The 13,577-nt window shown below is 33.2% G+C and overlaps 1 protein-coding gene across 1 annotated transcript; it reads right to left on the bottom strand.

Moving 5' to 3' along the window:
* Positions 1-596: 596 nt before the first annotated feature.
* On the bottom strand, positions 597-1,466 carry LOC142626321 (RING-H2 finger protein ATL78). The gene has a single exon (XM_075800143.1). The coding sequence runs from the start codon at positions 1,424-1,426 to the stop codon at positions 749-751; it is 678 nt and encodes a 225-aa protein (XP_075656258.1). The 5' UTR covers positions 1,427-1,466; the 3' UTR covers positions 597-748.
* Positions 1,467-13,577: the final 12,111 nt, after the last annotated feature.

Raw genomic sequence — 13,577 nt, 5'->3', positions numbered from 1 at the left:
ATTTCCTTTTCATACCACCTTGAACTCTGAGACTATATGGCTGCATGTGTAGGCTCTATCCTCACAAGTGCTTGAAATAGCATTATTCTAGACTTGTCTTGTAGGGAATTAAATTATTGCCTTCAAGATTATCCGAAGAAAAAAAAAAAAGTGAGGATTTTGTCTTCCTGGGATATCCAAACACGTCCTTGACAAATACTATTCTAAGGTTATATTGTTGTATAGTTGCAATGCCCTTTACCATATGGTATATACCACTATTAATGTTATGCAAGTCAGTGCAAAAGGCACTATTTTAAAAAATTAGTGTTTTCTACTTTCAATAAAAAAAAATTAAGAGGGAAAATACTCTGGTTTGTGACTCAGCTGAATGGCCGCTCCCTTAACGACTCTGAGGTCTGTAAGTGATTTGCCTTCTCAGAATCCTATAGTTAGCTACTTGTTGGACTTGCTCCTAGCTTTATTGACCTAGCTTTATTGACTTTGCTGAGCTAATGACGGAACCCATTCACGTTCGTGGTTCATTTATTTATCCCTGAACAACGAATGTAATATTGATTTTAAAATATTAGTGTTCATACATTTGGGAAGAAAAATGAAACAAGTAACAATTTCATTCTATACAAATTTACAATTAGCACTGCACTTCTTGCGGTTGGGTTTGTGACCTTAAACGGCCTTTTAGCTTTAGTGCTAACTGTAGGGCACAAGGCTAAACTACATCTACCATATCATACAAAGTATATACCTATGTAAGTCCCCTATAATTACTTATCAAACCTTCCGGTTCCAGTGGTGCAATGCTTACAGTGCTTTCATGCACCGGTGGAGGTGGTTCTGATGAGCTAGCCTGGCTACAGCCGACGATCTTTTGGCAGGTCTCAATCAGGCAGTGCCTGCATTTTGGGCATGATGAGTGTGAACTTAGCCACTTATCAATGCACCGGACGTGGAATCCATGGTGGCACTTGGGTAGAAGGCGAACATGCTCACCGGGTGTGAAATCTGATAGGCAGATCACACACTCGGTGTCCAATCCTGGCGGGTTCAGCTCAGCTGAGTAACTAACTGTTGGGAAAGTCTTGAGGGCCTTTTTCTTGACCCCAGTATTGGCCGTCCTAGCTGGGGAGTCTCCACTTGAATCAGAAGCTACTAACCTTGAGCACTTTAAGGCACACCTCATGATAGAATTTAAGCCAAGGGAGCAAATCAAGGCACATAAAAGAACTGAGAGGACCATAACAACATTTGTATCAAAGCTATTGTCTGTGTAGCCTTCTGATGACTCATTGCTATATCCAGGGACTGGAGGAGATGCTGTAGCTGGTGCTGGGTTAAGAGGGTTGTGATAGAGCAGTCTCCTTGAATAGAAATCTCCCAAAATGTCTTGGAAGAGCTGAGTAGATGTGAGTGTAGGATCAGACATGTTTGTAGCGTGTGTCTTTTGATTCTTGAGTTGAGATCTTGAGTCAAGAAAGCACTTCTTGAAGGTGGGCTGCAGAAGAGGATTTATATATAGGAAAAGATTAAAAAAAGGGGTTTAAACTTTTTTTTTTTTTTTTGAGTTATTGGTATATTTAAAATTAGTATGGAATTTAAATGTGATGATTGAGAATATTCTGATGGTTTTAACCTGTGGCAATATGATTTTATCTTTTGTTGAATATGTAGATATGGATCTTTAATATTGTGGATCATACATTGAACCTTTTTATAGTTTAATGAGCTTTTTAATCAAAATGGGCTCATTCTACTTTCTGAGCAACAGAAAGTGACACATGAAATTTGACTTTCTTAAATCATATTTCTAAATGCCGTCCGAGATCCACTGGCTCAATAATTGGGTCCAATGGGTTTCGAAGATGACATGAAAAATATGTTTTACAAGTTGATATGAGCGGGATTTTGCATACTTGTCAAGAGAAGAACTTTTTTTGTTTTTTCTCTTGGATTTTTGTTTAAGCATGTGTTTAGTTTAGTCATTAGAGTGACATATAGGCCGAAACGTATTATTGAGTAAAACTCGGCTCAAGTCATGATACTCTATTGGTCACTAAGTGAGTGTTCAACAAGAATTGAATTAATCATATATTGCAATCACAAAGTTTAACCATGTAGTAGGTCTCATCACTATAAAAGCCTATATGCTTAGCTTCTAATTGGTAAATTAGTATAATTGAGATAACCAACGACTAGTGACTAGCGAGCTCACTGTTTATCTTCCAATTAAGTCCTATGTCTTTGCATTTGACACCGATGAAACTGTATGCACTGAGTTCGTTCTCTACTCTCTCTTACTAATTAATTTCCAATTTCCATCTACTATCACAAACAAAACACCACTAGTTAGGAACACTTGGCTCCCACTTATAAGTTGTAAACCACAATCCTTTGCATACAACAACACCTATTACCTTTTGCCAATGTGTTATATGCGCTGTTACCCTTTATGTCAACTCCTATATTTTTAACCACAAAACATTTATATATAAACTTTCATCTTTTTTAATTGCAATACTGTTTACTTGGTACGGCAATTGTCGGAGACCTTTAATCACACCTCTAATTATTTACCAAATCTGATTACAGTATATGATACGGAAAATGTCCTTTTTAAGATTTGCTGTTTTATCGTATGAAACCAAGTTATGATCCCTTTATTCTCCACAAAAAAAAAAAAAAAAGTTATGATCTCTTTTCAATGCAAGTTGGAAGATTGCGATCTATTGCGGTAGTAATAATTAACTTTTTTGTTGTGGTTCCTAATAAAAGCAGCATTATCTATAAGATTTTTGGAAAAATCCCTGATAATAAAAAAACCCCATATTGGTTTTAATGGAAGTAACATAAGGTTAACCAGGTTTATCTGAATCATGTGCATAAAACCAACAGTATGACATATAAAGCAGAATGCTCATGGATTGGATATTGTAAATTTATTATAAAAAAATATATAGATATCGCCTTGTAGAACAAGTGGGGGATACTTGTTTCTTCCTTTTTCACTTTCATTAATTTTTATAACGAGAGATGAGAAATGGGCTGAGCTTGAAGAGTTGCTTTTGTTTTTTTGTTTGTACTAGAAGTACCACTACTTGGATCCATATCTTGTTGGTTGGCTGGATTTCACTAGGTTGTTGTTGACTTGTTGTGGGTCCAACATTCCAAGTTACAGAGAGAGAGAGAGAGAGAGAGAGAGAGAGAGATTATCTTTTTTTTTTTGAAAAGAGAGAGAGATTATCTTGTTGTATATATTAAGTGGTGATAATAAAACAAGTTACTTTAAAAAAAAAATAATAAGAGTATAGTGATATATATCTAAAACAAATGTGATCCACGTGCTAATCTACTACTGAGGAGTAAGTGCAATTATCCCATTTGATGAAAATGGCATGAGAAGTAGAGTGGGAGAGCACTATTAGAAAACATCTGTGCTATACAAGCAAGCATGTTGTAAAAGTTCCACGCCTCTCATTTTGGTTAATATTTCACTTAAATTATAAATACCGAAATATTGGGAAAGGATCCCAGATCTTATCCCCGAAATGCATATTATCATTTCATAAATTTGCAACATCTGCTTGGCACATGACATCCCTTAATAGTTCATTTTTATCAATATGAATTGATATATGACTAATGTGGCACAATAACTACTTAGGACAACAATGGATGCCTATATTAAAAATAGGTTCACAATTAAAAAAAAATAAAAAATTGAGTACTTTGCAATGAAAAATTATATAATATTCTTGGATCTACTATTTATGTAAAAGGAAGGAGTATACATCTATTGTACTATTTGAATACTTTATAACAAACTAGATGCAATAAATTTTCAAACAAGTTTTATTCAAAACTATATAGTTCCAAAAAAAAAAAAAAAAAAAAAGCTATTAGAAGCCAGCTCTATTATTAATTTATGAATATAATGATTAAAAGTTCAGCAAGATTTGTTTGAAAAGAAATTCAATTTAGTATTTCCTACTAAGGATCAAAGAAAGCTGTGGGGGTGCCTCCCTCTACCAAATTAATACATTTAGGGTAAAAATTTGGCATAGCTCCTAATAAAACTTGGCTCCTAAGGTTTTTGCTTAAAAGCTAGGTATCACATGAGGATAAAAAAAATCAGAATTTATTATCTCAAAAAATAGATCATAGGCAAATACCATATATATATATATATATAAATTCAGTTTGAAATGACGACTAATATATACTTTTAGGCTTTTAGCCAACCTAATTAGACTAATGATAAAAAAAATTAGACTAATGATCAAGGCGGCCCCGTTTGGTAGAGCATTTTAAATACATATTTTTAGTTTTTAAATAACATTACATGTATTTTCATATACTTTTTCACCCACACATATTTCAAAAAATTATAAACAACATTACTCAAACCCCTCTACCAAACGACCCCAAATCATCAAAATGAGTTTTTTTTTTTAATCTTCAAAAGTTTAATAAGGTTTATAGAATAAAGGGTCTTGATATTCTTTCTCACTTTGAATATGGTGGATTTTCAATGCATATATAATTTTTGCAATATCAAGATACTGTACTAAATCTTTCTCAAAAAAAAAAAAAAGAAGAAGAAGAAGATACTGTACTTAAGGCAATTGTCAATTTTTCCTTTCACATTGTAAAGTACTAAAGTTACTGGGTTTAATATCCAATTCCCCATCAAGTGTCAACTCCAAAAATATCCCCAAGACCAAGATCAAGTGCATATGTGATTCTTTAACATGTTCCCATAGCATCAATATGTGAAATCGACGATACCCGTTTCTCTTTTGGGATCAAGTTGCCATCAAGTTCGATCCCCATTGTTCTTCCAAAAAATTTCCGTATCAATTTTCCTCAAACAAAAGCACCATTTTAACCTACTTGTAGAAATCGCTAGTCAGAGATTTCTTTCACTCTACTGATTGTTGTCTATGATGGAAATTGATCTTCAGCATATGATAGTTTTAGTACATATATGTATAAAAAATTGCATAAAAAACAGTTACAGTCTTAGCTTTTTATGAGTGAATCATTCTAGCTAGTACATCCACGTAGATTATGCAATAACTAACAGTTTGTCAAAATCATGTTCATCTTGTATGAGTATGATCTCTGAATTATTACCTATAGTACCAAAATTCCACTCATTCTTTAGAAAAACTTTCAAAAAAGTTCTCAGGGAAAATAATGAAAAATAAGCAGCATGGATGCATTTGTCAAGTTGTTCCTCATTTCCAAACAAAGATGATGAGTTGGAAGCAAAGTAGGATTACAAAAAGAGGAAAGGGATATTATTGAAAACAAAAGCCAAAGCCAAAGAATAATATATAATCTTTAAAAATTAAAAAACACTAGTTATCTAGAAGCATTGACGATGAAAAGCCATTCCACCCATTTGCTTTGCTTACTAATTTGCTAACCTAATAAAACCATTGAAGCTTTGTGGAAAACGCTCTCCAATGACTGTGGAGGAAGAAAAGCAGACTGTACAGGAAGAGAGAGAGACATTTTCGCTTAGTTCTTCGTCAATACTGGATTGGACTGCCTAAATTTTAGGTACTTGAGTGGCCTTTAGGGCTGCACTTTTTGCCCTTTACACCACAGCTGAGCTTAATCTATCATATGAAGCTGTATATAAGGACAACAGGACATCACCTTAGTCGGCTACCTCTGTCGGTCCATTCAGGTGCGCACCTGAATGGACCAACCAACTTCATATTTTTTTTCTTCTTTTTTGTTTTGTTTAAAGACCTGTTAATTTGTTTCTTATTCTTGAAAACAGTTTTTCTATTATCAAATTTACAGTATCATAGATGTTACCACAAGTTTTGTACAATTCTTGAAAGCTTAAATTAGTGTGCAAACACTAATGCTTGTTCAGACCTCAATTTTAAAATTGCGACTAGATTGCTTTTACTCTAATTTATTAAAATGCTGAACAAGAGTAAATACGCGCAATAAACCAGTAACACTAGTCTAACCATATTCAACCACAATGAACAATAAAAGAAAAGTTCAAAAAGTAGGGAAGAGAGATGCAAATACAAGATAATACCAAGACATGTTATCGAAGAAGAAACCGAAAAATTCGGCGAAAAACCTTTCCGCGACCCTCCAAGTTGACATTGATCCACTAGTGAATAAAGTTGGAGTACAAGAATAACAAAAGACCCTCCAAGCCTAGTCTACCCTATGTGCTTGAACCCTTCAAGCTCCTACTACCAACGGACTTCTTATCTTCACTAATTTTTCGGATCCCGCAATTCAGCCCAATTGCATCTATCACTTAATGGCTCATTCCAATACTTCCCAAAAGCACCAAAACTTGACTCAACACTCAGATTAAGTGAGGTAACTGTTTGGACTAAGAACCTCTCAAGGATGTAGAAATGGAAAGATAGAAGTAGAGAAAAACCAAGAGAAATTGTGTAGATGATTGTGGGTATAACAATCTCTAACTCTCAAGTGTTTTTGTTAGGGTTTTCTCTCTAAAAAACACTCATTTCATTTCATGGGTAATGAGGGTATATATAATGTAGGTAAAGAATTTGGTAAAAAACTTGGTAAAAAACTTTTATTTTTTGTCAAACAGAGAGTTTCGCGGATACCTCGCTAGATGGTCTTTTTTGCGAAGTACTTGCAAATTGACAGCTTGACATGACTCTTCAGCTTCTAAACATGTGCTTCACACGTGGTCTTTTGCGGGTTACTCTTCTCGTATGTTAGTCACGAACTGCACTGATTCTTCTTTGAAGCTTGATTCTTTACCAATTTCTCATACTCATCCCTTATAAATAAACCCACATAAATACAGGAAAATGATTGAAGAAAATACAATCTAATTTGACACGGAATTAAAACTAACAAAAGCTAGTTGGAAATCACAAATTTACAATTCTTTCTAGAGAATAAGATATCAAGATTAATTCAATAGTTTCTAGTTTAGGAAAAACACAATCCTTCAAAATATCATGTTTCTAAATTTTATTCTTACATTTGAATAGAGCTTTTAAAAACTTGAAAAGTGCAACTCAAATAGTAGTTTTATAAAGAGTAGAGATAGTTACACACCCACCCAATGCACATTGCCACATGGACCGAAATCATGTACAAAACGTACAATAGTGAGCGTGCAAGATTTTCCATTTTGTAAATTGGGTACTCTAGGTTTTATCTTGTCAAAGTTGTCATGGCATATATCAAGAGAAAAGTATTGGGTGTTTTCAGAGTATAGTGACACAATACTTCTTTCTCTCACATTCATGGTTAATCCCATCATAAATTTAATTAATAGAATCCAAGAGAGTTGGAAATTTCTTTTAAAACTCTCTAACGTTGGTAAATTTAGATTTCACCCCCATTTTTTTAAGAGGCGGCCCTCCAAAGGATAAAGCTCCCCCCCCCCCCCCCAACACATAAGCCGAATTTGGTGCCCCCCTCCCCAAAAAAAGAAATCCTAATTTTTCCCAATTTGTCTTTTTCCATTTCTCCTCTCAATGCTTTAGCCATATATCATATTTTTTTTTTAAACTTTTAGCCACCATAACTTTTAGTCAAGGTTATCGATACCGTACTGGTACCGGCCGTACTGGCCGATACATACCGTATCGGCCAGTGCACCGGTACCGGTACACTTTTATTTTGTACCGAAAAAAATACCGGCCGTACCGGCTGTGTACCGACCAATTTCGGGCGTACCGGCCGGTACAGAAAAAAGCCTTTTTTTTTTTTTGTAATTTTTGAATTTTTGTAAGGGCATAATGGTAACTTATTTACATTAACTTATTAGTATTATTTGTTTTCTTAGTATGCAATGAACAACTAAGCTTTCTATTTTTTATATTGTGTTTTTTTTTTTCCCTTTTAATTGATATTAAAGTTTAAAACTATGAATAATTTGTTCTGAATTGAGATAATGTTTTATGATAAACTTTTATATTTACTATAATATAAGTGAAATATTATATGCTTATAAACATAGTTCTAGAGATTTTGGTGTGTGTGTGTGTGTGTGTGTGTGTGTATATATATATATATAAAATAGCGGTAAACCCGAAATGGTACACCGGTATTGACCGGTATCCGAAATATATCGTACCGGTGACCAAACCGGTACAGCCTCCGGTACGGTATTGACTTCCTTACTTTTAGTTTTGGTTCCATTTAGAAGATTCATTCCCTTCTTCTAAAATGATAAAACTCACGTATAATATACTTAATTCCCCAATTAAACTCATTTGTATTAAATTTAATTGTTCATGAAAATGATAACACTATTTGCTTTTTATTGGTCATAGTAAATGGGATATGAATTTTTCTTTGAGAAAAAACGGTGTATGAATTTAATTAAGAAACTTAATGAACTACATTTAAAAAGGCACCATACTGAAATTTTTCCATTTCCCAAAACTCTAAAATATGTCCTTCCATTTTATAGCCCCCCTGGATGATTCTTCTCATCACCATTACTCTCTCTTCAATTTCCTTTTATTAATTCTTCCTTACCAATACTCTCACATAGTCAAATTTGCATTAGATCCTCCCTCTTTCTTAAGTGAATTTTGAGAGGTACAAAATTTTCTTATTCTTTTTCATAGCTATTTTAGTTTAATTTCTATTTATTTATGATTTTCTTCTTTAGTTCAATTTTTATTAGGTTGAGGGGTACGAAAGTGATTTGATTTTGATTTTTTTTACTATAATAATCTAATCTGTTTGAATTTAAATTCTATTGATTTTATGGTTGCTTATAGTGATTTTGTTATATTTAATTTCTATGAATATTATTTCTTATGAATGTAGACTAGTTTTGTTACGTACTTATATTTAATTTCTATGAATGTTATGGACTTGTGATTGTTCAAAAGAATAAGAGAAACTCAAGGGAAAAAATGACCTTATACATTGTGGTCAATTTGTCATTTAGCTTGTAAGTATTTTGAGTGCTAATAAGAATGAATACACACACACACACACACACACTTCAAGACTTACTTTGGTGACATGAGCTAATAAAGTAAATCAGCAGCTCATTTTCTAGAAGGGAAGCCTCAACATCTTTTCAAACTTGGTCTAGATGAGAGCATGATTTTTGGTTAGATTTGGTTTCAGAGGTTGGAGGGATGCTGAGGAATTCCATTGGTTTTGGCATGAGTGTAGTTTGATCTTTCTAGTAGATCAGTTCGCCTCTGCTCTATTGAAGTGTCTCCATTCCTATGGAAGTTTTGTCAACGAGCGTAGACTTAAGATTTTTTTTTCTTAAACTAATGCACGAAGACATGTATGTATGTATGTCGTAATTTTACATAGTGTTTGGCAAAAACAAGGGAGAGGGAAGAGAAAGGAAAGGGAGGAAGAGAGGGGAGAGAGAATGGAAGGGAAAGGGAAAAAAATTATGAAGTTGTTTGGTTTGTAAGAGAGAAACGGAGAGAAGTATAGTTTATTGGTAAGTTCTACTATCAGAACTCTCTCTTCTCTCTCCATTTTCTCCCAAATTAATCTGGGAGGAAAGAATTTGATGGGCCATGGAGGAAAATGGATCCCTCCATATTATTTCTTTCACCCAAATCTCTCTTAATCAAACAAAGAAAATTATTTCATTCTCCTTTTCTTTTCTTCCTCAATTGCTTTTAACCAAACAATATGTAGTTTTTCTTCAATTACAAGTCAATAGGATAGTTTTATCTCAGCCCCCAAACATAAATTGATTCCTAGTTTTGCCCCTAATGGAATCTATTATAAATGTTAGAGGAGAGAGTATCATGTTATCGTGTTTTGAAAACACCTAATAATTACACTATATAAGTCAGCAACAAAGCTTTATAGCAGTTGGAAATTTCATAAGTGAATGATTGATACCATTAGTGGAAATTGCAAAAAAAATTTGATTTTCCATTTCAAATTTCAAATTGTCCCATCCCTATCCAAGGCCGGCCCAAGGCCTAGGCCTAAGGCCCCCACCACAAAAAATATTTACCCTTTACAAAAAAGGCCCCCATCCCATTGTAAAAGGCCCAAAAGTTTATAAAGATATGAATTTTTTCAAATGATTGTGGATTTTTAATTATTAGTGATGTTAGGGATATTACAAATTTTACTTTAGATTTATAAATTGACATGTTACCAATCACAAAAAGTATTTTAAATATTCATCAATTACATTATTGAAACTCAACAACCATTGTTATTGTTATATTATATTGTGAACATTTTGTAGTACCTTTAACATTTTCCTTTTTTTTTATTTCTAACAAGGCTTTAAAAAAAATTTGCAAATGTGTTACATCATCAATAATGATTAATCTCCCTTAATAGTTTGAAACTTTCATATTTGTAAACTAATCTATTACCAAGCCACACATCAATTAATATCATAGATTATACATTAGATTATAAATGTAATTAACTATGTATCGTCATATATCCAAGATAAATTAATTTTCTTTTTAAAAAAATAATATATTTTTTCTTTTTGTTAAAATTAATGTTTCAACTATGATATTCAATTCTCTATATGAAATTAACCTTAGTTTTAGTTAGTATTATTTATTAAAATATGTATTTCATACATCAAATTAACCTCAATTTGATTAACATTAAATAATTTTATTTAATTAATATTACCTATAAAAGACTAGGCCCCCAATTGGCCCTGTCCCTTTCCGATATATACTTGCATTTCTTCAACAAAGTCAGTCTTGCTGCCCACTTATCCCCTCAAAGAAAACTAAAGGAATTGACAATTTGGTCGAGGATGAGGAATTGGATATTAAACACAGTAACTTTATTACTTTACCATGTGAAAGTATTAAACCCACTCACTGGTTTGAGCACTTGGTAAGCATGATGGTACCCTTGGACTTCAGCTCATTCGCTTTATAACTTTTGATTCATTCTTCTTCAACAGCAACCAATTAACTTCAAAAGATATTTTTTCAGATTTGCTCTATATTTCTCTCAACTTTTCCTTTTGCTTTAGGAGATTTTTTTTTTCCTTTTTTTTTATTTATTTTTTTTAATAAATAGCAAAATTTTGTTTTCATAGAATAATTTCTAGTTTCTACATCACATCCTTCCTAATAGAATCTTTTTTTCTTTAATATTTTCGTTCTTCAAAGCATGCTTTCGAGGATAAAAATCTAAAAATAGATTGAATCAAGTCTGTTGCTTTTCACTTTTTGATTGCACTTTTTATTGGGTGTGTCGTTCTTTAATTACGTAGTTCAAGTGTTTCTAAGTAATACTTTTGGGTGGTGACGAGGAACCCGAACTTTGTGTTCAACAATGGATTATTATTCTATTAAAGATTTGGTTTTTATTCTATTAAAGATTTGGTTTTCTCTTTCCTGCTTGAATGTGAAAAATAACTGTTGTTAACGGTTAGCCAATTAGATGATTTTACTTTTTATATTAAATATATTACGATGACAAATCTTTGGGCTTCAATCGTGCTACTATATGATGATTGATTATTCTTGATCGCTTAACTTAATAATAAGCAAAATTCAAACAAAGCATGCGTGCACGCCGCTGCATGTAATGATACAACACAATGTTTGCGGCAAGGATTGGGTCCAGCACATATATAGTATAGTACATATGATATACAACTTTTCGTTATGATGAGAATATATTTCCCACATACCTTGAAGTAGTACTACATGCATGCCAATTTTTCCCCAACTGTAGCGTAGGAAACTGTTTTATTTTTAATTTTGTAAGTAAAATGATCTTGAGAGGTGTTATCTCGACTCATCTAAATTGTTGATTCAACACTTTCTCTAGGGGTGAAGCCTACGCCAGTATCCTGAGAGAGGGACATGTTCGAAGTAATAATTCTTTTTTAATAGAATTTTAATTTATAATGTCCCCTTCGTATTAATAAGTGAGGTAAGGGGGCCTAGCTTTTCCAATATTCGCTTAGAATATGTAATAATGTAATATAAAATAATTTACACACAAAAATTACTTACTGGCCCCCCTAAATCTCAGAATTTAGACCCTGCTCCTCAAATGTTTAACATTTAATTGGTACCAAACACCCCCACCCCCACCCCCCAAAAACAAATAGTAATAATAATTGATACAAAAAAGACCCAAAAAAAAAAAAAAAATCCATCAGATGGCCCATTCATCAGCCTGTGACCTCCAAATTCTAAAGAAAAAAAAAAAAAAAAACCTAAATTTCTCTTTTTGATACATTCCAAATCAAATCGCCATAGATCTAATGCTCAAAAATAAAACTAACATGTCTAGGTTAATGAATATGTTGTGCACCTTCCCCATCATGCGCCCAGCCGCCAATGGCATTGACGTGAGTCTGTGGTCATCAGTTGGCTCCAGGCTCTTTCGCTTAGCAATAGCAATACCATTGCTATATCTATCTCTCTTTGTTTATGTTCTGGGAATAATTGAGTTAAAGTAGTGTATATGCTACTACTTTTATTGGGGGATATTTGGGGACTAGCATAGTAAGGGGATAGAATATAGTAAGTTAACAGGTGTTTGAAAGGAATTTGCAAACTAGCATCTCGAGTTTTAGAAATTTGAGTTCCATATAAAACCCAAGGCTTATAGACTCGCTTTCTACTTGCTGAGTTGGACACTATTATGCCACATAGATCTCGAGGCTTAAAGACTCGAGTTCTACAGAGCAAAACCGAGTCTTTAAGACTCAATTTTCTTTGGGAAATATAATTATGCCACATAGATCTCGATTCTAAAGACTCGAAATTTAATTAAAATATACTTGGATCTCGAGTCTTATAGACTCGATTTTTGCTGGGGAAAATTTTATAAAACACAAATACGCATCAGTAAGGCATTGATGCAACACTCTCACCCATAACACTCAGCCTCACACTCCTCAGCAACTCATTGCCTCACTCACCCATAACACTCACACTTCTCACACCACATTGTCTCTGATCTCACACCACATTGCCTCTGATCTCACATCACATTGCCTCTCTCTGTCACTGCAGTTCCCTCTCAACAAATTTACATCTCAGGTAAGGGTTTGAATTTGATTGTCATTGCAGTTGGGTATTATTTGTTGTTGGGTGTGGGTTAAAGAGTTTGACTATTTGTTTGGTAGATAGTTAACATAACTTAGTTAAGATACCAATATTGTGCATTATAGAACTTTGTTTTGTTAGTATAAATTTTTTGCGTATTTATTTGCATGGTTTTTGTTATCAAAATATATTCATCATTTCTAGGCTCTTATTTTTATCATGATCTTACAAGGAGTTTAACTTTATTCATCATTGTATTGGGTACGAAATGGGTAGTGAACTTCATGCCCTTCGAATGAATTGTAATGAAATGGATATGTAATTCATGCCCTTTGAATGTGTAATGAAATGGCTTTTTTGTATTGGGTATGAAATGGGTATGTAAATGCTATGGGTATGTAATTAGATAAAATATTGTATACTTTTACAAGGATTTTGGCCTTTTTTTGTATTGGGTATGAAATGGGTAGTCTTAGCATGATCGAAAAAGGATTTGGGTAAGAAATGTGTAACGAATATGTGATGAAATTCATGCCTTTTGAATGAATTGGA

The sequence above is a fragment of the Castanea sativa genome, chromosome 2, assembly GCF_040712315.1.
Source record: "Castanea sativa cultivar Marrone di Chiusa Pesio chromosome 2, ASM4071231v1".
Taxonomy (NCBI): domain Eukaryota; kingdom Viridiplantae; phylum Streptophyta; class Magnoliopsida; order Fagales; family Fagaceae; genus Castanea; species Castanea sativa.
The sequence above is the reverse complement of the archived record's forward strand: the minus strand, read 5'-3'. Positions and strand labels throughout refer to the sequence as shown.

What these genes read in the sequence shown, in the direction of transcription:
- LOC142626321 (XM_075800143.1), bottom strand. Translation starts at nt 1,426, where the DNA reads ATGTCTGATCCTACACTCACATCTACTCAGCTCTTCCAAGACATTTTG.